This window comes from Podarcis gaigeae, assembly GCF_964106915.1.
Source record: "Podarcis gaigeae genome assembly, chromosome: 10".
NCBI lineage: Eukaryota > Metazoa > Chordata > Lepidosauria > Squamata > Lacertidae > Podarcis > Podarcis gaigeae.
Genome location: NC_139686.1, coordinates 17503471 through 17530554, shown reverse-complemented (window position 1 = coordinate 17530554; position 27084 = coordinate 17503471). Strand labels below are relative to the sequence as shown.

The 27084-nt window shown below is 41.7% G+C and overlaps 2 protein-coding genes across 2 annotated transcripts in view; one reads left to right on the top strand and one right to left on the bottom strand.

The window, feature by feature from the left end:
* Positions 1–27084, top strand: part of LOC310826186 (tigger transposable element-derived protein 1-like) — a 1677490-nt gene that overhangs the window by 614447 nt on the left and 1035959 nt on the right. The window lies entirely within an intron of this gene.
* On the bottom strand, positions 857–27084 carry ADA2 (adenosine deaminase 2). Its single transcript, XM_083700646.1, has 11 exons — positions 26944–27084; positions 19105–19433; positions 17372–17597; positions 13066–13276; positions 10697–10824; positions 8769–8859; positions 7702–7810; positions 4567–4724; positions 3318–3520; positions 1412–2238; positions 857–1327 (listed from the first exon to the last, which is right to left on the bottom strand). Exons 2-10 carry the CDS (start codon positions 19415–19417, stop codon positions 2142–2144), a joined length of 1536 nt encoding a protein of 511 aa, XP_083556772.1. The 5' UTR covers positions 19418–19433; positions 26944–27084; the 3' UTR covers positions 857–1327; positions 1412–2141.

The window sequence follows — 27084 nt, the reverse complement described above, 5'->3', positions numbered from 1 at the left end:
CATCCTCATTGGGAAATATTTAGATGCAGTTTTTGTGTGTGAACAGATTTGTGTAGATGATTATGTTACAAACTTCAAAACAGCTCACAATTAGCAGTGGCAACATTTATTACATTATAAAATTGAGTGTTTTAAAACCTATTGAGTGATGAAGTGTGCCCAGTTAAACAACCAGCAATTTATTATTATTATTTTACAATGCAATCCTATGTAGGTTTACTCAGAAGTAAAGGCTACTCAGCTCAATGTGGCTACCAGTACAGTAATTCCTTTTAAAAAAAATAAATTTTATTAGAGTTTATAAATAAAAATACTAAGATTATTGTCACATATTTCTTTTTTTTGGTCCAAACTAAAACCTTAATCCAGAGCCAAAAAAAGAGAAAGAGAAACAGAAAGAGAAGAAAGAAAGAAAGAGAGAGAGAGAGAGAGAGAGAGAGAGGAAGGGATAATGAAAAAGGAATAGAAAAGGAATTAAAGGAGAAAATGAGAAAAAAGAGCGAGAGAAGAGAGAAAAAAGTTCAGAAGCTAAAGAATTTCTGATTCTTCATCTCTTCACTATATAAATATTATTCATTTCATCCACTTCAGTATACCTAATAAACACCTAATAAAGCCACTCTATATAAAACATCATCTTCAGTCCTCAGATCCAAATGTCATTATTTCTTTTTCTTTTTCATGCAGTCTATGAGAGGTTTCCAATCTTTAATAAATGTTAACAATGGGACTAAGTCCAAGATGACAGGGTCGTCTTAGAAGAGAGATTCTTCATTTTTTGACAAACAGGAAATAATGTCTCTTCTAAGTCAGTTACCTGCAACAATATGTGACAACACTGCATAAAACCAAGTTATTTTTCTTCAGATTGGGTGTTTTATTCATGTGCAAATATAAGCAGACTTAAATCAATTAATTAAATACAAGTCATAGATTAACTGATTAAGATGTTTTTAATTGGATAGCTTACAATTATCAAGGATGTTTATTTGTTTGTTTCAGATTAGGATCCTGTGCAGGGGGGGGGTTTGAATTCTGCAACTGATAAACAATACATATTAAAGGAATAGTTTGCATAATCTGTTTCGTTTCTACTAGTTATGGAAAAGGGCAAAGAGTGAAGCATTGCACCACTCCAAATCTGTGGTCTTCCAACTTCCACCACCCCTAATCATTGACTTGGGCTGAGGCAGTTAAAGTCCAACAATATCTGAAATGCCACAGTTTCCTTATTCCTGTACTGGAAGTTCTGCCAAGGTAGTTGAGATTCCATAGCTCAATCCTATGGTATACCGTATTTTTCGCTCTATAGGACGCACTTTTCCCCCTCCAAAAATGAAGGGAAAATGTGTGTGCGTCCTATGGAGTGAATGCAGGCTTTCGCTGAAGCCTGGAGAGCGAGAGCACTGACCCCTCTCGCTCTCCAGGCTTCAGGCAGCTGTCCGCAAGCCTTCTGAGTGCAGCGGGAGTGGTGCCAAGGTTGCGTGCAATCTTGCCACCGCTCCTGGACCTGGGGGGGGGATATATATTTTTCTTTATTTCCCCCCCTAAAACTAGGTGTGCCCTATGGTCCGGTGTGCCCTATGGCGCGAAAAATACGGTACTTATTAAGGCCATTGATTTCAGTGGGTTTGTGCAGCTAAATCTTATATAAGTTTGGGCTGCCAGAAGATATCATGTGGGCTAGAAACTTGTCATTTAAAATAAAACCTGAGAATTTCAGGATTCCAAAGGAAGTAGCCCAGTTATACCTTTTCCTGTAGTTGCATGGTAAACTAGAATACTACCTTTATAGCTTGAGGGAAAGGGGGTTCTTCAAGCTCCTAAGGCACATTTTGTGACAAAATATTACCAGAGGCAGTGGCTAGCTAGGGCTAAAAGGCCTAATTTGTGCTAAATATCTAGGGATGACAAGAAGGGTTCAGGACAGCAATAGCTGATGGAGTTGAAGCACACCTAGTTCCACCTTTAAGGAGTGCATTTTGATCAGTCATTGATTTGGAGCATTTGCAGCATAATTAAAAGGGCACTTTGCTCAGGTACTGAAATGTACAAGAAACAAGACAAATTTATATTGACATTAGATGTCATCTGATCAGAGTACCATGCTTAAAGCGAAGAAGTCTTTTGTGCCTCTGTGACTAGCTTGCTGCACAGACTGAAGCTATGAACTGGTCCCACTTTTTTTGCCAGATCTCCAGGGCCTTTTTCTTTTGACCAGGTTGCATACTGCTGTAGCTGTGAAAAGAAAAGAAGTCCAGGTCAGAGGAGGAGAAACTGCTTTAAAAGCTGGATGATCAGATCAAAAGCCAGAAAAGAGCAGGAAATAAAAACTCAGCAAATTGACTGTTTATGCTGCACTGGGAATATAGGTGCAGCCTGGGAAGAAAATCTCACTGAATTTACAGGACTTGCTGTCAGGTAAGTGTGCTTAGAATTACAGTTGTCATGGCTGTGGTCTCAAGCTCAGAGAATGATAAGCCAATCATGTTTGGAGCTGTTTGGAGCTGTTTTACCACTTACCAGGTCCATGTTTGATAGACCTCGCACCTAACCATCATATAAACTTATTTACAAATGTATGCAAGTAGTGCAGAGCACAGCAGCAGTAAGGGTAATAAGTGGAGTATTCTGTGGTGCATAGGCGTTAAGAAGCACTGCACTGATTTGGCCATTAGTTTCTAAGCCAGTTTCAATTAACTTTTGCTAACCTAAAAAGCTATAAATAAGTTGTGACCAGGGTACCTAAAAAGTCACCTAGCCCCATGCAGACCTGCTAACAAGGAGGTCTTGTGGTGCTGCATTTTACAGTATGTCACCTAACAGCAACACAGAAAAGGGTCTGCTCTGTGGTGAGACCCACTCTTTAAACACTCCCCTCCCTTGCTATATGGGAGGCACCCACAGCAGGGTGCTACCAAAGACTGTTAAAACCTGATTTGTTTGCTCAGGCTTTTCCTGACCTGGTTATTGGTACATTTTAAATATTTGGTGCATATCCCATACATTATTTATTGTTTCCTGCAGTGGTTCCCCATATGTGGAATGCTCTCCACAGTGAGGTCTGGCTGACACCCTCATTATACACCTTTAGACGCCAGGCAAAAATGTTCCTTTTCAACCAAGCCTTTGGGTGGTTGACATCCGATGCCCTTTTAAATGTGTCGTGGAGGGATTTTTGGTTAGTTGTTGTTCTTACTTTTATTATGTATTTTGTGGTTTTTATATTGTAATTATATGCTGTAAACCACCCTGAGATCTACAGATGACAGACAGTATACACATTTAATTAATTAATTAATAATAACAATACTTACTTTAGAGAGTTTAGTGCTAGTTGTTTCAAAGTCCTCAGATCAGCACTCATCCCTCCAATGCCCATGAACATCTCATAAAGGTCATATGACAGACCCTTTGCTCCAAAGATGGATGGATCATCAGAGGAAACCACAATGTGGTGACCCTCTGCCATCAGGACTGCAGCAGGATGGTTCCTGAGATCTGATACTAACATCAGGACCTTGAAGAGGTACATAACTGAGATAAGTAAATACTGCCATTTTATCCGTGTGTGTGTGTGTGTTACATATCTTTAGGCACCAAGCAATTAAACAATCTATTGCCTTCTAAACTGTGGAGGGGGCCTCAAAGGGCATTTTGTTGTTGTTGTTGTTGTTGTTGTTGTTGTTGTTATGGTATGTATTTTTTGTTTTTATATTGTAAGCAGTTCTGTGATCTTCAGATGAAGGGTGGTATAGAAATTTAAACAACAACAAAATAACAATAAATCCTGCCTCATAGGTTGCACTCTAGAAAAGTACAACACTTCTGTGGCTCAATCCTGTGCATGCATACTTGCAAGTAGTCCATTGAGTCCAATGGAACTTCTTCCACACAAGTGTACATAGCCTTTAATTGTATGCACTCTTAAATGAAGGAGACTGTCCCAAGTAAATAGAAGAGTTTGGACTTGATATCCCACTTTATCACTACCCTAAGGAATCTCAAAGCGGCTAACAATCTCCTTTCCCTTCCTCTCCCACAACAAACACTCTGTGAGGTGAGTGAGGCTGAGAGACTTCAGAGAAGTGTGACTAGCCCAAGGTCACCAGCAGCTGCATGTGGAGGAGCAGGGAATCGAACCCAGTTCACCAGATTATGAGTCCACCGCTTTTAACCACTACACGACACTGGCACACTGGGCAGCATCTTTCTCCAACTAAAATCAGCAGGATTTCAAACTGCTGAAGACAGTACACAGATGTCCTGACAAAGAGTCTTGTGGTACCTTAAAATACTAGTACATTTTGTTACAGCATAAGCTTTTGTGGATTACAGTCTACTTCATCAAATATATGAAGTATAATTATTTACTCCTCTCCCCCAAGCTTTACAATAATGTATATATCCTGCAATTATATATATCTATCATGCATCATTCTTATTTTTATCAGTATCATCATCCTTGCTTGAATACACAGACACACACATGTAAACACACCTCAGGATTAATCCTGCTATCAAAGACAGATTACAGGGCCAGGCTCCCTTCTGTGTGAACAGTACCTGGTTAGAAATAGGGCAGACTTCTATAGGAATATCCATCTTCAAAGCCAAATTCTTAACTTCTGGGTGCTTGGTAATGGCAAATCCATGGCCAATCCTGCTGGTGTTCAACAGCAAAGCATCCAACAAATTTCTATCTACAGAGGTGCCTTCCCAGTCTGAGTGATAAAGAGAATTCTTACATCAATATAAAACCACAAAATGGTTGTCACAATGGTCCGAAATACATAGAGGAAAAACCCAGATAAGTTGTTTTCTGAGAGTAATGTTATGTGAGGCCTAAAAAGGGATTGCCAGAACTTTTCTGTGGTCTAGTTTGATGTTTTTTCATTATTTGCTTTGTTGGGTTTTTGTTTTCTTTCTGCCGCATCTCATTTTACCAACCATGCGAGTCAAGTTAAATCACATGCCTAAAGCGGCCAAGTGGATTCATGGCCATGAATCCCAAAATCCAGCCTTTGCATCTGGCACTCTTGAGGATTTAATGCCTCCTGTGCACACCAATACCATGTTTAAGGTGGCCCACTCCACTCAAAATGGCAAACCATTCTGTGCTTGGTAAAGCAAAGTACAGTGGCACCTTGGTTTTTGAACGTCTCAGAAGTCAAATGTTTTGGTTTTTGAATGCTGAAAACCTGGAAGTAACTGCTTCGGCTTTTGAACACTTTTCGGAAGTTGAACGTGCCACACGGCTTCCGTATTGAGCTTTTAATGCAAATTAGCCACTCAGATTTCATCCAATACCTAGGATCAACCAACAGCAAACCCTTAACCACCCGATGAATGGAAAGGGTGCCTTCTTTCCGTTATCAATGTTTCAAGGCTTTATTGCCATGGTACTAGAAAAACCTTTCGATTTCCGACAACCATGTTTCACTGTAACTATATTGCAGAAAGTTGGCAAACATGACCATGTGACCCAATCATCCTCCCTGAAAACTCCTCTGACATCTTAGTAATAGCTCAGCCGACACTACAGTCTGAGTCGGCGTTTTCTGTTTTGTTGCAGCACAGATGGAGCAGCAGATTGTCACCCTGCTAAGTCTCTGTGAGCAGAGGCTCCTATGTGGCAAAGCATTCTAGGACTGCTTATGCAAAACAGTAATCGACGTGAACTCTGGCAGACGCCACAGGCTTTGGCAAAATGTTATTTGCTACTCAACATGCCTATCACGAGGGGGTTTGCAAGTACATTTCAGATGACTGGTACAAGCACAATCCTATGCATGCGTGATCAAAGATAAGTCCAGCTGAGTTCAATAGGTCTTTCCTCTATGTATGTTGTGCCTAGGATTGCAGCTGTAATATTAGATTGGTCCACTGACACACACACCAAAGTATGCAAAAAGGCAGAATACAGTTTATCTAGTTTCATCAAAAAGGTCATCAGAAAGTTCTGAACATAATAATATAAGAAGCCCTGCTGAATCAGACCACAGACCTAACTAGTCCCGCTTCCTGTTCTCAAAGTGGCCAACCAGGTGACTATAACAAATTCACAGGCAAGGCCTGAGTATAACAACACTCTTCCCACTTGTACTGCTCCTTACTGTGGGATTGCCATATTTTGAAAAGTAAAAACCAGGACACACCAAAAGTTGTTGAGCTATTTTTAGGATGACCATGAAATTGTTGAGCTTTCTTTTATGAAACAGCAAAAAAAAAACCACCACATTTTTCGATTGACTTGCCAAAGATCCGCCTTTCGAAAATTCCCTCAAGACATAAATTTCACCTTTGAAATCCTGGGCATACGGCAGCCCTACCTTAAGGCTCAGTTTTGATTCTCTTAAGAACATAAGAAGACAGACCCTCCAAAGTGTCCCTATTTTCCAGGGACATCCCTGATTTACAGAAGCCATCCCAGTTTTTTTATTTGATCCTGGAATGTCCCACTTTTTCTTAGGATGTCCCTATTTTCATTGGAGAAATTTTAGAGGGTATGGAGTTATCTGATCCCTGAGCTGTCTGAAGGCAATCCTGTATAGGGAAGTTTTTTTTTAATGTTTAATGTTTTATTATGTTTTTATATATGTTGGAAGCTGCCCAGAGTGTGGGGTAAAAATAGTAAAATTATCATTGTGGAATGGGACATCCCTATTTTCATCGGAGAAATGCTGGAGGGTATGAGAAGGGCCCTGAAGGATCAGGAGAAGGGGCCATCTAGTACACCATCCTGTTTTTACAGTGGCCAACCAGATGTATAGGGGAAGCCATCAAACAAAACCCAGGTCGGGAGGTGGGGGGGTGGCAGCCAGGTACACCTGGCCTGGGCCTTGGAGGGCTAAGTCAGCTGGGGAGCCCTCCCAAGGGCTGGCTGCTTTTCTGTTTGAGTTTATATCTTTATTCTAACAAGACTCCTCAGATAAGCTCTGCACAGGCCTGGCAAAACCTGAGTGCAACAGCACTCTCCTTACCTGTTATACCCAGCAACTGGCATTCAGAAGCATACTGGCTCTAACAGTGGAGGTAGAACATAGCTATCAGTGCTAGTAGATTGTACTGCATAAATAGCAGCCGCAGCAGCAGCATGTAGGGTTGAATAGAAAGTCTTGGATCAGATGACCTATTTGTCTCTTGCAAGCCTATGGCCCCCCAACCCATATAAGAGTCGCAAACAGTAAGGCAGTGAAGGAAATTGATGCATGCATTTTGGTCGGTTACAAAATGTGTGCGCGTACACACACACACACACACACACACACACGTGCTTTGCAGACATAGATTGGATTTGAAGGCTTTTAAAGAACTTCCTGATGCCACTACTTTGGAAGGTGATGGACTCTCCTTTGTTAATATTTTTTTTAAAGTAGAGGCTGGATGACCACCTGCCATGGACACGTAGCAATAGACTTCCTGTGTTGGCAAGAGGCTGAACTAGATGGGCTTTAGGGTTCCTTCCAACTCTTATGCTTCTATATAAAAATCTTTATTACAATTTGAATATCCATTCAATGTGTGGGGGGACAGTTTCAACACTGTTTTCAATAGGACTTACTCACAGATAAGTGTTTGTAGGATTTCAGTCCTCATCTTCTAGTTACCCCTTACTCTTATTTATTTCGTTTAACAAAATTTATATATGCTTACTTGACAGAAGACCTCAAATCATTAGTGGGATGTGCACGTACTTACTTGTCTCACCAGCATGAAAGAAATATGGCAATTTATCTCCCAGAGTTTCCGGAAGGGTCAAGGCATCCTTTAGTTCCCAGAGGGCCTTTCCTCCATCTTCCCAGCCAACCTGAGAAGGAAATTGTTCTTGATAAGCATTTAATGCTTAATTCTTCTATAGATCAGGAGGAAGAACCTGCACCGAAATGTCATAACTTATGTTTTTATTTTAAAAATCATTTCAACCCGATGTTCAATTTGTGAAATAAGGTAAAAATAATCTGCAGCCATAACTTTGCGGCAACAAGCATCTTTTTTTATTTCCTTTGTTTCTTAAGTGGACAGAACTACACAAGGCACTGAAACATAGGTAAGGAGACCTGCTTACCCATGTTACACTGCACAAGTGAAACATTTCTCATTGAACTGCTCTGAACAGCCCTACCATGAAGCAGAGTGAGGTAGCTGCCTCAGGCGGCAAATTCTGAGAGGTAGAAAGTGGCTAGAAAGGTATGCTGGGTGGTCTGTCCTGCAGCCACTAAGCTAGCTTGCTGCCGCAACATGGCTGTTGCGCCAATGAGGCAACATGAGATGGCCCACCTCAGGCAGCATGTTGCACAGGGGTGGGAAATCCTGATCTGCCCTCGGCAGCAGCTTCTAACTCAGCTTTGGGTAAACTGAAGATGCGGCTGAAAGCCATAACCAGGGAGCTGCATTGCTGTTGGTATCCTTCCACCCTGCAGACATGCCTGACTGCCTTAAGATCATGGCAGGGTTATAGGGCTCTGGACAAACTTCAGATCCCTTCCAGTTCTTGAATTCCATGATTCCATTTCTTACTTTACAAGGATTAGTAGGAAGTATTTCCAAGGAATGTCATACATCAAATATATCTCACCTCAAATGCTGCAGCAATTTGTCATGGCCTCAGCTATATGGTCAAAAGGTACATTACATCGCATGCAAGAGAGTTTTGATAGGATTGTACCCCAGGAAACCTGTGTCCACCACCATAAATATCATCTTATTGTGCCCTGCTTTCCTTCTAACACAAAAAACAAAACCAAGTAAGAAATATAGGAGATTACCAAATCAAAGCCTGCCATAGTTTCCGGGAACTCTGCTCTGAGTGCCACAGCTGCACGGACAGCTTCTTCAATTTGGGGGACATTCTCATTTCTGAAAATTAATAGGAAGAGAAGAGTACCAAGAGAGGGAGAGAAAAAACTAGGTACTGTATAAAAAGGCTATTTTCAAATTATGAATCAGCCACTGGATATTTAGATGTTTTCTGTTACATGCATTGGTGTGTACATAATTCTAGCAATGAGTCCACTCTGAAAGCGCACCACATTCATTCTTTTGTGCACAGATACAAACTTCTCCTGATCAAACTCACAGGAAATCTGTACTTCCCATTTGCTTCAGAGTTGAATTTGCACAGCACTAATTGTGTAGTCCTTGTGCCAACCACAAAGCTGACTTATGGCCAGCTGACTTAGAGCACAAAGGAAAAGCAAAGAGCAAAGAGGATGAGGCAATCTGCATTTGAATCAGAGGTCTTACATCAGTGGTGAGGAACCTCCAGTGCCCAGGCCTCCCCATTCTGCCCTCAATGCTATTTTGGCCAAACCACGCCCACTTAGCCTAACCCTGGCATCTTATATGATGTCAGGTGTGGGGCAGGTAAAGACACAGCTGAACCAAAAGGGGATTTAGAGCTGATTGGTGCCACTTCATTAGCACTGTGAATGGTGTTTTGCAAGCTCCCTAAATTAGCTGATCTGTACAGAACCTAAATATTTCTCATTAAAACAGTTGAGTTAGGAGAATTTTCTTAAAGTGCTATTTCTGATGGACAGAGCAGAAGCTCAGTACTAGCCACTAACCATCTGAGTCAACAAAAGATGTAATACGGAGACTTTTCAATTTTTTTATGAGACTACTGTCAAATAGAGCTCTTTGCATGCCGAAAGCACACAGTTTTGTTTTTAATACAATCATAGGTATGAAAATTATGTTTTTATATTGATTAAATTAAATTCCCCTCAGAAGAACTTAAACTCTTCTGCATGGGTAATAGTGGATGTGGAAATGAGTATAAGACAATATGTTGTATATGATAGCGTAATGTTGCTGAGGCTCTCCTCCACTATTTGTTCAGCTGTCCTTACTTTCATAAGCAAGGGGAAATTTAGCTGAGAGTTTGACTACAGTGTCACTAGCAGAAAATATATCTGTAACCTGTTGATGTTCATAGAGGTCCAAAGCTAAAAGGGGTTCATTTTGAAGTTGCTGCACCTAAGCTGTGTCAGAGATTATCAAATACTAAAGGCAGCGGACAACAAGGTGTGAATGTAACTGCTTTAAAATAAGTCAAAGTATTCTTCCACAAAATGGGGCAATATCTCATCTTAGTTTGAGCCAATCCAAGTAGATTAATATCTCGTGCACCCTGTGCTAACATCAAGCCTCTCCCCCACTCCCCCTCATGAGCTTCCAAACACCCACCCTCCTACACACCTACCTATGAGTCTCCAAATCCCTCCCTCTTCTCTCCCAGCCAAACTCCTATCCATCCACACAGTTGACTGTGGCTCCTATAGCAGCAATAAGTAGAATAGAGGAAATAGAATAGAGGGAGGGAAATGGCTTCCCCCTTCTGGAACATAATGTGCTGCTATGCATTAAAATCTGAGCCAGAGAATAATTATAGAATCGTAATGTTCACCTCATATTTGAAGCAAACAATACAACTCTCCAAGGTTCATGTTTCTGAGCCAGAGGATACAAGTATTGGCATCATCACAAGGCATTAATATCATAGATTGTTTCAATGAGCACAAATGAGGTGGGCTTCCTTTCATTCAATTTTCCGAAGATGTTTTTGTTAATTTTTCTGAACTGAATGTATTTTGCTCATCTATAATGACCTGCAGTTTATTTCAACAATAAAATGTGAATTAGATAAGTTCAAATATATGTGTTCTAGCAAAGTCATCTAGATATTCCTTACCTGTGTGCTGTGTATATAATCTTTGCACTAACAAAGTCTGGGTGGTCCTTTACAAACTGTTGGGTTGTGCTTTGATAAACTGCCATAGACCAGGATTTGTCATGCATGGTACCATCCAACTCATATACCTGTGGGCAGAATATGCAAACATAAAGGTAAAGGCAAATGAGGGGGTCTGTCATAAAACAAGAAAAGAACAATCGGCACCAGAACTCCTCAAGTTTTCTTCCTGACTGCAGTTTCAAGCCCAGGTTCAACCATGAGTCCAGCTTTGGACAATAAGCTAAGCCAAACCTTGCTTTAGCTCAGTACATGAATAAAAACAACTGAGGAGGAGCAAAGTGGCTGCAAACTCCCCTCAAGGAACCTGCACATTCAAGCAGAGAGTTTATCCACACTTCCTCTTGTCCCCCTGCTTTTCCCCAGGGTTTTCTGTATGTTCCGATTTAGCACTAAACAGAAGTTTTTCACTGGGAAAGGAAGGGGGGGACTGCTCAGGCCAGTGCCTAGAAAGTCTTTTATTTATAATTTGTATAATTTATACAAAATACAATTACATAAAATGATAGGAACGTAATGAAGTATTGTTGAAGCAGAAAAACATAGAATCATGGAACTGGAAGGGACCCCAAGGGTCATATTTCTAGTGCAACCCCCTGCAATGTAGGAAACTCAGCTAAATCATCCATGACAGATGGCCATCCAACCTTTGCTTAGAAACCAGAGTCCAGAACCTTCCAAGGGAGAACCATCTTCCATGTATTATAAAAAAGTAAACAACACTTATTTGAGCCCACTTATTTGACAAGGAGGGGGGAACCTACAGAGACAGTCCAAAAGGTGCACACGGAGTTCTGTATATAGGGGATAATTTAAAAAAAACAAGTGGTCCTCACTGACCTGGTGCAAAAAGATATTGTCAAAGGGAGGAGCCCTGGATGCCTAGATAAAACACTATAGTCCCACACACCCTTACCTGGGAGTAAGGCCCACTGAACTCAGTGTGGCTTTCTTCTGAGTAGACAGTTATTTATGAGATGCAAGTCAGCAGCACCAGATGACCCTGCTCAGCTAGGCTCTGGTGTGGATTGCATCCTGCGCCTTGCAAAGTCAGGTCCAGGCTGCCCTCTCCCACCGGCAGCAAACCAGAACTGCTCCAATAAAACACATGTGGCAAAAAGGAGTGCTAGGCCCTGGTGGGCTGCCCCCTTACACGCTTGTGATTGACTAAATGGATACGTAGCCACTCAGGATTATTAAAAAAAAATGATTTCCCCCCTTCACATCTCATTTCCCTCTGTGGCCCCCTAGCCTCGTGCCCCCCCCCCATTTACACATTTTTTAACGGGGTCCTCTTGGAATATCCTGGGGGGCCCCAGGGGGTCATATGGCCCCTGGTTGGGAAACACTGCTCTAGACATTGTATGACATATTGGAAATTATTCATTGGGCTGAGGAACTTCTATCTAGCCCTTGGGACTTGCCACACACCTTCTTCTATGGTCACATCCTTAGGAGAATACTTCATATCTGACATGAATGCCTCTGAACTCTGATAATACATCTTTGATTCCTGGGCAGATAACAGAGGTGGCTGTGGGAATGTGTGTAGGAACTAGCCTACTGTACAAAGGTAAAATTTACACTAGTAGTTTCAGTACCTACTTTTGCCTCTGGCCCTGCCCCCAGAAGGTTACCTAGATGGGAATGCAGCCCTCTGTCTGAAAACGGTTCCCTGACCCTATTTTAAATGTTAAAGTATGATAATCTGCCCTAGATTAATATCCTTGTCTAAGTAATGTCCTGATAGTGGTCTTTAGCATTGTAATCAACTATCTATTAATATGTGCAAAATCCTATAGGTCATACTCTCAGAATTGACTATATTAATTATCAGCAGCTAATAACATAGACCAAATCCTGTGGAGTGTTACTTGCCCCCTTTCCCCTAGTTACCAACCCAGTGGCAAGAGGGATGTGTGGAAGGTTGTGGGCATAAGAAAAACTAGTAGCTGAATCTGTGCTGAGAGATCATATAATGAGGTTTTGGACTACTATCCTCTATCATCTCAAAACAATTAGAATTCTACATATTCCTGCAAGATACTGGGTTTATTTAGGCATAAGAGTTAACTACTTTTTGTTTAACTGACATTAGTTTAAATTATCTAGACAAGGTTGGAGCAGAGCTAATGGGCAGATGTTAGTGCCATAGTTACCAGTCTGGGAAACAAGACATTTTAGGTACCCATAATAATAATATTTTTTAAGTAGTACAACAGGTTTACTCAGGTGTTGGTCACCAAATATCTCCCTGGATGGGAAGAGGAGCCCCAGGAAGGAAGGAAGGAAGGAAGGAAGAAGATTACCGGTGGCAGCATAGCCCTTATCTCAGCATATTGTACGTTATCTTCATAGAGCTCCAACAGCCCCTGGTAGAAATAGGCCTTGAACACAGGTGCATAGCTGATAAGGCCAGAAGCAGCGATGAAGGCATTTTCAAATCTCTTCCAGATGAAAGTCTGAGAAGGGTAGTTCACCTCTGGAATATCTGTTACTAGAGTGAGGTTGCTCAACAAACTGGAGGTGGGTGGGGCGGAGAGGGAAAGAAAAAGAGAGAGAGTTGTAAGACTTTTGTGTCTGTGATCTCAATTGACAGAAACCTAAAACAGTTTCTACTGACTACAACCTCAAGGCTAACCGTATTCATACAAAAAAAATATTATTTACCCTAACACATGTGTGGTACAATCCTAATGGGTGTGAATTTTTTTAGAAATCAATTCCACATAATTTAATGGGGCTTATTCAAGTGTGTTTAAAATTGTAGCCTTAAGAGCATAATCCTGTGCATGTTTACTGTGTTCAGTGAAGCTTACTCCCAGGTAAAGTGCGCACAGGTTTGCAGGCTAAAGTGTTTGCTGGCAGTTTTGAATAAATACTGTATTTATTTATAGCCCACTTTCCACCAAGTGGTCTCAGGATAGCTTACAAAAATACAACAATAAAAATATGTATAATATACAATTAAAATAATAAAATAAACACCACCAAACCAGAATAACGAAACACCACCACACAACTCCAATGTGCAGTAATGCATTGCCATGTAGGATGTGTTTGATAAGCCCAGGCCAGTATGAAAGTGTGTGATGGGCTTTGGGCTCAGAATTTAGCTGACCCAAGCCCAACTGAGAAAGCGGACATTTTTCTTTTCTTTTTGCCCGTTCAACCTCTTCGAGGAATCTCACAGTCTACTGTTTTCCTACAGCAGTGCAAGCTCTCCCAAGCCCTTGTTGAGTGCACCTGCTTGATCATATGTGTGGCAAATGAAGATCTACACCATACATTTTAAGGACACCCAATGCACATTTAAAGTACATGACTTCCCCCAAAGAATCCTGGGAATTGCAGTTAGTTAAGGATGCTGGGTATGGTACATCTGTGAGGAGGCAACTACAGTTCCTAGGATTCTTTGGGGAAAGTTATGAGTTTTTAATGTGCATGGGATGTGCTTTAAGAGTACAGTGTGGATCTGCCTACAGTGACAATAAAAATATAAATACTTAGCTAGAGTCCACATGAATAATTCGCCAACGCCATACACTGTGAAGGACAGCATGAGAAGGAAAAGAACAAGTGATTAAACTTAACAGAGTGCTGTGTCTATAATAAGGCCATGGGCCCAACTTTAGAGAGGACAGTCTTCTATTTTGAAAGGCTGTCCTTTATTTGAAAATGTCTTCTATTTACGGGTTGCCTAGTCCTGTTGTGGGGCATATATTGTCTATCATACATGGACACATCTATTAAGTGCATCCCAGCCTAATAATTCCAGTTTTCCTACTAACTGATTCTTGTTAATTATTACAGAAACGAGTTTGAACACTTCCCTATTTATACCAAACACTCAGAAACAATTTTTAACAACCTAATATAGATCCTGTTTTGTATCTAATGATTTCTGTGTTCACTGAACATTGCTGTTGTTGCTTGAGAGGGACTATAAAACAAGCGTTTTCTCATTTGCGGCTTTTTCTCTGCCTAGTTCAGAGTAAGAACAACATGCCTGTCAGCTGTGGCTTGGCATATATCACACACCCATGTGAATAATATGCAAATATGCTCATTGTATGCCACAAAATATGCAAATTATGTCTGAGAGACACTGGCTCGTGCTGTTTCTCCATCAGGACCCTTAATAATGAACAAGTTGCTTGCTTCTGGCCTAGGCTTCCCTCATTCCTTTGCTATGACAACAGTGGCCACTTCCAAAGAGCAGTTTATGTTTGGTGCTTTGCCTAATCTCAGCCTAAGGAATTAAAAGTACACATCATCACACATGTGAGATCTGGATTGAATTCATACTTATTATCTTTGCCTAAAAATCTTTATTGTTCATCAGGAAAATTGTGTTCCTACAGCTTGCAAGTGGCTGAGTTGCCAATTGCCATAAAACAAAGTAGCATTGGGCCTGGTCAGCAGATGGGATGGGAGATCACAAAATGGAGTCTGCTTGCCACACATTTAATATGCCAGCTGCTGTTATCCTACCTAAGGAGTTCCTTCCTGTGCTGGGCTGCAGCTATTTTTCACTCCATTTGGTAGTATATTACTTTTATTAAACACATTTTTTTTGGGGGGGGGTCTTATGTATAAACAAAGAAATCCAGTAGGCCTACCTCATCCAGGGTGATTTCCCCCCCCCAAAAAAAATAACAACTGCCCACCAGTTGAGGAATTCAGAGTTAAGTTTCCACAGCAACATTAACTCTGCCCTTTTCTGCATGACAATGGGGGTCTTTCGTTACATTATCACACAAAAGATTGGGCAAGGCAAGAAAGTACTCTGTAAACAATGCCACATAATGGAAAGGAAATGGACCATAGCTAGAGAAGGGGACACAGAGCAGCGTTTTCAACTAGTTTATATATCTGGCAGCAACAGGCATTTCAGGCCTATTCAGAGGAGAACTGCTTATGTGGTGACATAGCAACCAGGTGACCCTCAAAACCAGGAATCAATGAAGTGCCAGAGGCATCTTTTGCAAACTTATCTGAAGTGCAAGAGCCAAATAATGGGAATTTTAAAAGACAGAATCTCCTCAAGCTCAGGGGACAGGTAGGGGGAGGGGAGGATGAGAAAGATCTCATGGTAAATTGGGAGGCAGGAAGATACTATGTAATGTCTTTTTCACAAGCCTTGGGCAGCATGGTCCTCTGTGGGGCGGAGAGGGCAGAAGTTTGATCCTATGCATGTTTACTCAGATCTCGCCATAATCAACAGGACTTACTCCCTGATAAGTGAGCATAAAACTTCAGCTTTACTATAGCACCAATATGTGTTAAGTATACACTCACTGTTAACTTTTGAGTTAACTTCTAAAGTCTGCAGTGTTCTGGCACTAAAGTTTTTGTAAATCAAGCTGCCCTGGTTTTCTCCTCCTTCACCATATACAGCAAACATGAGGAAAGTAAGAGTACATTTGAGATAAAAAATAAAACAAGCCCCCAACCCCATTTGAATTACGGTAATTGGCTGTTGCTGCTGCTTTGTAAGTAAGAGGATGCAAAGCAGTTACTATGGCTAGCACATTCCAGAGAGAGGCGCTATTTTCCTGCCTCCAACCTTCATCTCCTGTAAGCAGAATGCAAAATGTATGTAAAATATGATTTAAACATGGCTGTCTGCCAGGTCTTGGAACAACAGAATTCAGATTAATTAATTCGCTGAATTAATTCAAAAATATTTAAGGTATACCTATACTTTATGGTAAAACTCTTTATTGGGGATTCTGCTTTCAACCTCCCTCCATCAGGAGTGCTGTTCATTTATTCCTGCTCTCTGTTCCCTGTTAATTAACTAGTTCTTGATCTACAAGAAGAACTCATCTCTTATTCTATGACTGCTAAACTTACTCAGGAGTCTTTGGTGATGTACTTTGTTGAAAGCTTTTTGAAAGGTCAGGTACACAATGTCATCTAGGTAATCGCTATTTATATGCTTGTTGATACTGTACTCTCATGAGACAGGACTTGTTCTTTCATATGCTTGGTTGCTTTATCTTTAACAAGAGTATCCTGGGGACAGAAGTTGAGCCAACAGGCCTGTAATTTTCAGGATCCCCTTTTAAAAAATTGGTGTCATATTGGCTTCTTTACAGTCCTCAAATACAGAGGCTTATTTTAGGGACAAGTTACATATTTCTGTTAGAAGACCAGCAACTTCACATCTGAGTTCTTTGAGAGCCCTTGAGTGGGTGCTATCTGGACTCAACAATTTGTCAATGTTTATTTGTCTGTTAGGCCTCAAACTTGGTCTCTCACCACCACTATTTGCCTCAGTTTCTCAGACTCCTTCCTGTGAAAGTTACCGTAGTTCAGGTACAGGCAACTGCCCTATATCTTCTGCTGTGAAGATTGGTGCAGAAAAGTTGTTGCTTCTCTGCAGTCTCATTATCTTCCTATAGCACACCTTTTACTCCCTTGTCATCCAAGGGTCCAATTGGTATAAAGAAGGCCTTGCATTAACAGAGCAAAATGGAGATTCAGATGGAATAAAATTGTAGCACGTACAGTATATAATGTATTTAAATAGCAACCAGCTCTTGCTCCAGTTGAATAGGCATAATAAGAGTGGAATTCATTTATGACTAATCACAAGCTTTCACATACCTCTTATCAAATCCAGTTATATCCTTCAGGTTATTGCGGTAGGTCTCTAACAGCACCCACTCACTGCAATCAGGAGGCAGATCCTTGGGAGGAAGAGGACTGGAGAACTTGAAGCGGACATCCCATAAAGGGGTGAAGCAGATGTAACAGTTTGGCAGGTAGCTGGCATTGTACACTAGCCAGTCAACACTCAATATAGCATAGTCATGCAAGTGTAAAGCACCACCTGTGGAAATGGAGAAGACAAGTGTAACAAAACATGACAGTGCTTAAATAGTACTTGGAAAAACTAAAGTTATCTATATTGTCATGGTATTAGTGATGATGTGACTGTGATGGGATAAGCTAAGTCAACAATACATTTTCCTGCCTGAGAAAAGACAAGAATATCCCCCAATCCCATTCCACATACAGGAAGCACATTTACTGACATGAATCTTACTTCAACACTGGTGAATGGACTGCATCCTCCAGCACAAGTAACCATCGAAATTAAAAGTTTTGCAGAGTGCTGGAAAGAGTTTCAAACAGTCAAAAATGACAAAAGAAGATGATCCAGTTCAGTCTCACAGGCAATACCAACATTTGAGTGAAGCTGATGGGCTTTGGCAAAAGCTCAGCCCATGCTGATGCTTGAATAGAAATTGACTGGTAGCCCTTGGGAGTATTGTACTGCTACACAGATGTGTGTGTGTGTGTGTGTGTGTGTATATAATTTTGGCCATATTAAAAAAGGAAAATATTAAATAATTATATTAAAATGGTAAAAAACAAGGCAAAGTACTAATAATTTTAAAATTAATACTTTACATTGTTTTTAACTGTATATGTAATAGTATACTTTTATTGTGTTTTATGTGCTTTGTTTTCTTCTTATCTTCTCTCCTGGTCATTGACCTTATATATATATGCTACACAGATGGATTATGCTCCAAATGGACTCATAGGCCACTGGAAGGGGCTGTAGCTCAGTGGTAGAGCAGATGCTTTATATGCAGAAGGTCCTAGGTTCAATCCCCACCATCTCACCTAAACTATGGGTGAAGACGAACTTTGTTTTTATGCAGCATTCACACAGACTATGTGCCCCTATATCCATTAAAGATTTTAATAGGTCTGAAGCTCCAATATAAGAGAAATAGAAAGCTATCATTTGCATATTTCCCAATACAGTGGTACCTCGGGTTAAGTACTTAATTCGTTCTGGAGGTCCCTACTTAACCTGAAACTGTTCTTAACCTGAAGCACCACTTTAGCTAATGGGGCCTCCTGCTGCCGCCACGCCACCAGAGCCTGATTTTTGTTCTTATCTTGAAGCAAAGTTCTTAACCTGAAGCACTATTTCTGGGTTAGCAGAGTATGTAACCTGAAGCGTATGTAACCTGAAGTGTATGTAACCCGAGGTACCACTGTACCCTACTTTAAAAGACTTGAAAAATGATTCCACAGCACTAACATCAGAAGTAAGCTTCCGCCTGCTGTTTTTTAAGGAGCAAGCATATCTCTGTGCTTGACAATGTATGATGTCAGGCGACCGACTAGTGGGTGTGGTTTGCCCAACATGGTCTCACAGGCCAAATCAGAGACCTGGCAGGCCCAATAAGATCTACCAGCCACAGGTTCCCCACTCCTGTTATACAGAATCTTCCAGTATAATCACATGAGCCTCTGTAAAAGTTCACTTAATACAACACCCGGAGAGATGCCATAAGAATGCAAGTTGGAATTACTACCTTTGGGCATCTTTTGTAAGATGCTGAAAACATTACTTTGATCAATGAGGTGTTTGGCTTTGAAGAAATGCATGCTGGGTGGAAACAGTCCTGTTTTCATAGCTTCAGCTACTTCCTTCTCTTTGAGATGCATGAGCTTCTTATTGGCATCTTCTTCAAGTTCTGTTAGCACAAGGTTTCCACCTACACGACTGGCATTCTCCTTTTCAATTAGTAAGTCCCGCTCATTCAATAATGGCATGGATACACAAAGAGAAACCCAACTGAAAATGATGATCACTGGCCATTGGGTTCTCTGAGCTACTTGAGACATCACTTGAGGGATGCACCTAGAAAACAAAGACGCAAAAATAAATAATAAAAATTAAACACACTATAGGTGTTTAATGGGAGGTATTGCCTGAGAAGAGTTCAAGGGACCACACAGAGAGGCCAGGAAGGCCATATTTGGAACCCTGCCTAATGTTCACCAAACCTGCCTTTAAGTGGTGCATTGATTACAATACACACAATGCCATGGGTAACAAATCTGGATTTAATACTCAGTAATTAATTAGAAGATATATATGCCATTTTTGAGAGTAAACTCTTTCAAGGCAGCTTGCGCCAGAAGTGGTTTAGTCATGCTGACCACATGACCTAGAAAGCTGTTTGTGGACAAATGCTGGCTCCCTCAAAAGCGAAATGAGCGCTGCAACCCCATAGTTGCCTTTGACCAGTCTTAACTGTCCAGGGGTCCTTTACCTTTACCTTTTACAATAAAATACAGAAATGCAATAAAAATTTAAAAGCAATGAATACAAAAGATACAATGAAAATAAAATACTGGAAAGTCAGCAAGTAATAAAACAGGCAGCCCACCAAACATTGCTAAAATGTAATCAAAACCAATAGCAAGAGCAAGGTAACAATAATGAATTAAAAAAACATCAAGGGAAAGTTGGCAAAAAGGATGTATCTTCAATATCTTTCTGAAAGCCCTGTAGGGTTGTGGTCTGGCAGAGTAGTCTTAACCACATGTGAGAGGGCTTGGGAGTTAAGTACATTTCCCCCTCATCGTCTATTGTGTCCTCACATATACTTCAATATTTGGGCTCCTTCTTAATGTATCCCATGGCTACTACTTATTGCAACAACTTTCTGCTATCCTCTGCCCACCCTACAGTCTAGAGCAGTGTTTCCCAACCTTGTGCCTCCAGATGTTTTTGGCCTACAACTCCCATCATCCCTGACCACTGGTCTTGCTAGCTAGGGATGATGGGAGTTGTAGGCCAAAAACATCTGGAGGCACAAGGTTGGGAAACACTGGTCTAGAGAGCAGCAACCTGATCTTGTGGCAAAGAGCCTTGGGAAAACTGACTCAGTCAGGAGCAAGCACACTGCATTTATAGAAAACTCACTCTGCTTGTAGTGAAAGATTACATGAAAGCCTCACACAGAAACACACCTGCAATTCACTTACTGTTGACTTTTCCATCCTTGCATATAGCACGCAAAATGCTTTCACAAGCAGAAAGTCAGAGCCCAGTCAGCAAATAGAAAAGCAGGTTGGTGCTACAAAACTGTTCTAATACGGGACAAATGAAACAGAACCTATTCTAATTCCACTGTAAATAGTTAATTGTCCCTGTATTTAAGACACACACCACTGCTCAAGCAAGGGAAGACAGTGTACACACCATATATTTAAAGCACACTCTCCAAAGTATCATGGGAACTACAATTTCCAGTGCCCTTAACAAACTGCAGTTCCTAGATTTCGAGGGGGGGCATGTTTTAAAGGTGTGGTGTTTATGAAGAGTTAGGGCAAAGAGGAACCACTGTTTACATATACGCTTATGTAAGAGGCCTATTAAATGCAGTGAGACTTACTTACATGTACAAAATTAGGATGTATGGAAACATCACTTCAAACAGTCATGGCTGCACCCAAAGAATCCTAGGAACTACAATTTATTAAAGATGCTGAGAGTTCTTAGGAGTCCCTGGTTCCTGTCACAGAGCTACAATTATCACAGCTCCCTAGGAAGAGAGATTGATTGCTAAACTACTCTTCAAACTGTAGCTTTGTGAGGGGAAATAAGTGTTTCCTAACAGCTCTCAGTTCCTTTAGCAAAGTACATTTCCCAAGATTATTTAGGGGAAGCTATGACTGTTTAAAGTGGCATAATTCTGCTTTAAATGTGTAGTGGGGACAGGGCCTTAGTGCTATGGGCACATCAGTCCCAATCCAGCGCAGGAAGAAATGCCTTGCTGGTCTCTGGCACTTTTCTGTCTTAAAAAAGGGAAACATGGGTGCACCCTCACTCTCCTAGGAATCGAGAGAGAGTAAAAGTGGGGTAGAAAAATAAAGGATTAATAAACAAAGGAGATTTTATATTTTGGTTTATGCTGCTGTTGCTTTTATTTTGTAAGGACTTCAGGGAATGCCTCAGTGTGTCTGGCTGTTAACCAGAGGTTTGGTGATTTGAACCTACCTAGGGGGATGCTTGTTGGCAGGATTCCTGCATTGCAAGGGGCTGGACTAAATGACCCTTGGAGTCCCTTCCCACTCTACATTTCTATGATTCTATGTTTTGTCTAAAGAAGTAAACAAGGTGCAAACAGAGGGCAGAGTTATGTCAGTCACCATCACCAATGATGTTATGGGCACTAGCCAATATGCATCCATAATGGCACTTACACAACCAGAGTCCAAACTGCACAAACTATGGCATCATATATATGAGCCATGGGCTGTCAGAGTAGTTTACACCACTTAAATTTTGTTTGTTAAAACAAGTCATTATATAAAATGATCTCCATGTACTTGAACTTTCAGAAGCTGTGATTTCCCATAAGTGTTCTGAGCAGGCTACAGTAAAGACCTGCCATGAACATTATATTCTGACTTGTTAATCACTATCATAGTCTGCCTATATTACACAGATTTGTAATACATTCCTAAAGAAGTTCCAGAAGAATAAACAATACAAATATATGATTGGGATTGGAGCCTGGACAAACCAGGCAGGAATTCTTAAACCACTATAGTAAATATTTTTATGGATTTACTCATCCAGAGGTTCTAATCGCTAAATAAAAAACAACCCCATATCCCTGCAATTAATAATCCTTCAACTAGGTTCTATCAGATTCTCCTAGAAATATGCTTCCATTTATGGAGTGGAACTTCATCTGCAGGTAGACAAAACCTGGGACATTCCATCTCAGGATGCATTTCCAGGGGCTTATTTGTGCTAAACAGGGTTGATAATGAGCACTTTAGGCACTTTAGACAACAGTCAGGACTAAATCAGCCCCTGCTCCCTTTCTTATTCTAAGCTGTGCTTTATTTTGCTAAGCTTCTCTGCTGCTGACACAGGAATCTCACCCACCCAGAATAAGCTAACAAAGAGCAAAAAAAGTCCTTTTGAAGTTGGCAAGGCTAGGCTGGGCAGGGTTGCAGCATTGTTGCTATAGACAAGACCTCTGAAGATCCCTGTTCTATATGACAACAGAAGCCATTTTTTGCCTCCTTCCACTCTGACCCCGCTCAGAGGATCTTAACAATTGCTACCTGCTGGCATGCAACACAAGAGGGCCAAGGGAGCTTGACACAAAGACCTCTTTCACATGATGAGCTTGCCCTAGAGCAGCCAGGCCTGGAGGAGGCTGAGTGAATAGTGCCCCCCCCCTTCCAATCTTCCTGCCTTGCATTTCAATCAAAGTCAACACAATCAGTTGGAAATCTTCCATACCCTGCAGCTTCTACTCTGTATCCTCCATCCTCCTACCTGCCATCACCTGGTTACCAGTTTGGCATGAAGGGAAGCATGTGTTCTCATAAATACTAGTGAAAGCCAAAGGGCCTGGGGGATACCAAACTAGTAACAGAAGATAGGTAGAGGGGTCAACATGCAGCACCTTTGAGCTAGGCAGATTAGCATATAACAAGGGTGGGGAAACTGGATCACTAGATGTTGCCAGACTAGAAGGCTGGTGGGAGTCAAATATCTGATGGCCCATGGGTTCCCCACATCTGGTAAGGAAAGGAAATGTAAGCTATAGCCTCACTGGGTATATCTACAGAGCCTAGGGCTTGCCGATCAGAAGGTCGGCAGTTTGAATCCCTGCGATGGGGTGAGCTCCCATTGCATGGTCCCTGCTCTTACCAATCTAGCAGTTTGAAAGCACATCAAAGTGCAGGTAGATAAATAGGTACTGCTCTAGAGGGAAGGTAAACAGCATTTCCGTGCGCTGCTTGGTTCACCAGAAGCGGCTTAGTCATGCTGGCCACATGACCCAGAAGCTGTACTCCGGCTCCCTTGGCCAATAAAGCGAGATGAGCACCGCAACCCCAGAGTCATCCATGACTGGACCTCATGGTCAGGGGTCCCTTTACCTTTACCTTCACACAGGGATGAGGAACTTGCAACTATCCAGATGTTATTGGGACTCCCAACTTCCATCAGTCCCAGCCACCATGGCCAATGATCAGGGATGATGGGAGTTAGACTCCAACATCAGAAGGGCCACAGGTGATCCCCAACTCTGCACAGCAGACATAAACTGGTTTAACAGACATTCCTTGTCCCTGGGAACCCTAGGAGCTGTAGTTCTGAGATGGAAGCCAATTCTAGTGGAGAACACTTTAGAACACACTCAGCAATTACCATGATCTCCTGATGAAAGCCATGACTGTAAAACGGGTATAAGTGAAAACAGGTCCTCAGACTTGGGGGTGAAAAAGGTACAGCAGATTAGTTGCATCCCACAATTGCTTCCTGCTCGTCTTCTGGAAACAGTAGAGCACTCCAAAAGTCAAGTTCAGGTTCATAAGTTTATTGTTCTAGCCAAAACCATGACTAATGTTGCAATAGCATTTATAAGATAATAAAGAAAATAGATTCCTAATATAAGCCTACATCCATGATGTAAGAGAGAAAAGATGACAAAGACACCAATAAGCTTAAATCTAGCTTGATGTTTGTAAGCCATAATGGGGAAAGTAATTTTGAAAGTCCGAAAAGGGCTAGTATAGCTTATCCTAGGCACCTGAGGAACTTTATAGATGAGCAGGGATTTTTAATGCAAGTGCGCAGAATGAGGAAGTAGCTTCGTCATACCTGTTTGTTCCTTGTTCATAATGATGTCATATTCTGATCAATCATTTAAAAAAGCACATGCAGTGTTTTCAAAAAATACACTCAGTGCTTTTAAATAAATGTTTCTAGGTTGTTGGGTTGGTTTTTCATTAGTTTTTTTCCCTATTTAACACTGAAAGTATTCAAGCAATTTGGACCGTGCTGAACTGGCTACTCTGCCTGACAGGAAACTCTGCTTCCAATAACTTAAGTGCAGGCTGTTCCTCAAAAGCTTTAAGCACAGGCAGTTCAACTCTGCTAACTGAGATGTTTTGATTTAGGGCCTGAAACGTACAAAGCATGCACTCTACTAATAAAAAGATAGAGAAGCTCAGTGGCGTAGCTGCAAAAGCAACAATTTCGTTCAATCTCCAGGAAGAGCTGGGAGAAGACGCCTGTGCAAGACTCTGGAAAACCTCTTTGTGGGCAATGCTGAGTTAGCTGGATCAATTATCTGATTCTGTATAAGGTAGCTTCATATGTTCCTTGCTGGCTGGTACCTAGCAAGTTATATATTAGGTTCTTAAATAAAACCAGCAATGTCCCACTCTCCCAGAACGACTCACAGTAGTTGCCCTATTTCCAAAAGTGAAAATCCGGACACAAAATTTCTTGTGGGTTTTTTTAGTTTTGCACAAAGTTGTTGAGCTTTTTTTTGCCAAGATCTGCAAGGACTGCACGCCCTTGTTGGAAAGCTGCAGATTGCACAGTACAGATCTATTATGATCACATCTGGCTTGTGAGCACATTATAGCCACTGTGTGCTCTGCTGCTGCTCTGAGCCCTTCATTGTTTTACTTGGTGATTCCCCCCCCCCCCCAATAAGGTTTTTGCACACACAAGCCAGAAAGCATCCCGGGAAGTGGGTCTGTTTCTAGATACGGATAGAGGCTAATAGCTTAAAGTTAGCGACCTTCCATACAACTGGCTTGTTGTAAAGAAAAATGGTGCAGACTGTTGCATATACAGTGGTATCTCAGGTTAAGAACTTAATTCGTTCTGGAGGTCCGTTCTTAACCTGAGGTACCACTTTAGCTAATGGGGCCTCCTGCAGCCACTGCGCTGCCACCACCGCGTGATTTCTGTTCTCATCCTGAAGCAAAGTTCTTAACCCGAGGTACTATTTTGGGTTAGTGGAGTCTGTAACCTGAAGCGTCTGTAACCTGAAGCGTCTGTAACCCAAGGTAACACTGTATTCCATTATGGTAGTTTTTGTGGCAAAGAAACCACATTTCCTGCAGCGTTTTATTGCTGAGATCCCCTCCACTCACATCACCCTTCACTTGCACTTGCATTAGCTATATATGAGTGCTGCATGGACTATGTGAGTGCCTGGGATACTACTGGAGATGAGGGGCATAATTTCTTTCCCCATGCTCTGCATCCCATTATGTATAATTTTAAAATGTTTTCCTTGATTCTCAGAAAGAAAGAGAGAATCAGTGGCGTAGCGTGGGGGGTGCAGGGGGGGCCGGCCGCACCGGGCGCAACATTTGGGGGTTAGGGTTAGGGGGCGCAAATCCACGGGTTAGGGGGCACAAATTACTTGCCTTGCCCCGGGTGCTGACAACCCACGCTATGCCACTGGAGAGAATTACTAGGGCCTGTGCCCAACTGCTCACCAACCTCTCCCCCCCATTAAAGCTCACCCAGCTTCCCTCAACCTCCTTAAAGCTTGCCCAAGCCATGAACAACATCCAGTCCTCTGTCAGCTCCATGAGGCTGTCAGCGCTTCCCATCCCCTCCAGTTGGAGGTACCATTAGACAAGCATTTACCTAAGTGCCTACTATGTTCTCAGTGGCTGCCTGAAAACAGTTCTCAGTCAATAATAATTAAGGGGTAAGAATCTCCTCTCACATCAGAAACTCTGTGATCACCCTGTGATCTATTAGTTTAACACCCCCCCCCTTCTGCCCCTGCTGTAGAATCTGGAACCTCCTGCCTGCCAGTTAGGTATAAACCTCTTCCGCTGAAACAACATGAGAATGAAAACAAAATAAAAACTGACTGATATTGATGCATTTGCATTAACCTTGTCTAAAGCCATTTGAGCAAATTAAGCCTCATCTTAGTATTTCCCCTTCTGTGTTTATTATTTCAGCTTGCACATCAAACTAATCATTAATGATAATAATAATAATAATAATAATAATAATAATAATAATAATAATAATAACAAATATACAAAAACACCTACAACAGTTCCTGGCTCTGGGTAAAGTAGAAATATTTAGTCTTGGAAAGATAACCTGCGGTTGGCAAAACTCAGGCGAACAATAAAGCTCCTTCCAGCCTGAACCAGGCTCCCTGGGCTGCTAGCAAGTCCCCGAAGGGTTTTGCCAAGGCACTTAGAAGACAGGCACATCACAAGGCTTACTATCATGAGCAGTGGCAGGGGCACAGCTGCCCCATCCTAGGGGATGCTGCCTGCACATTAGCATGTGCAGCGACTAATGTCTTAGAGACCATTGCCAAAGCTCCTGCTGGCACACAGCAGGGCACTTGCATGAGTATATATATCAGCAAACATTGTGTGGCTCCATTAAGGCACTTCAGAAACCCTGTAGGATAATATACTGCTCTAACACATGCCGAGGGCATTCCCAGGGCCCTTGCAGAGACTAAGTCAGCCACACACACCCCAAGGCTCTGTCGAGACCTCTGCTCCAAGCAAATTACTCTCTGGGTGCTGTTCGTACTATGGTTACAAACCTTTAAGGTAGAGTGTGAGGGAGACCTTTTATTTCCTTCCTCCTCTCAGCTGCTTTTGTCTGTCTCTGTCAGGCCATACATAACAGCTGAGCAGATAAACAACTTGCCACCTGCTCCCACCTCCAACCCCGCCTCCCCTCT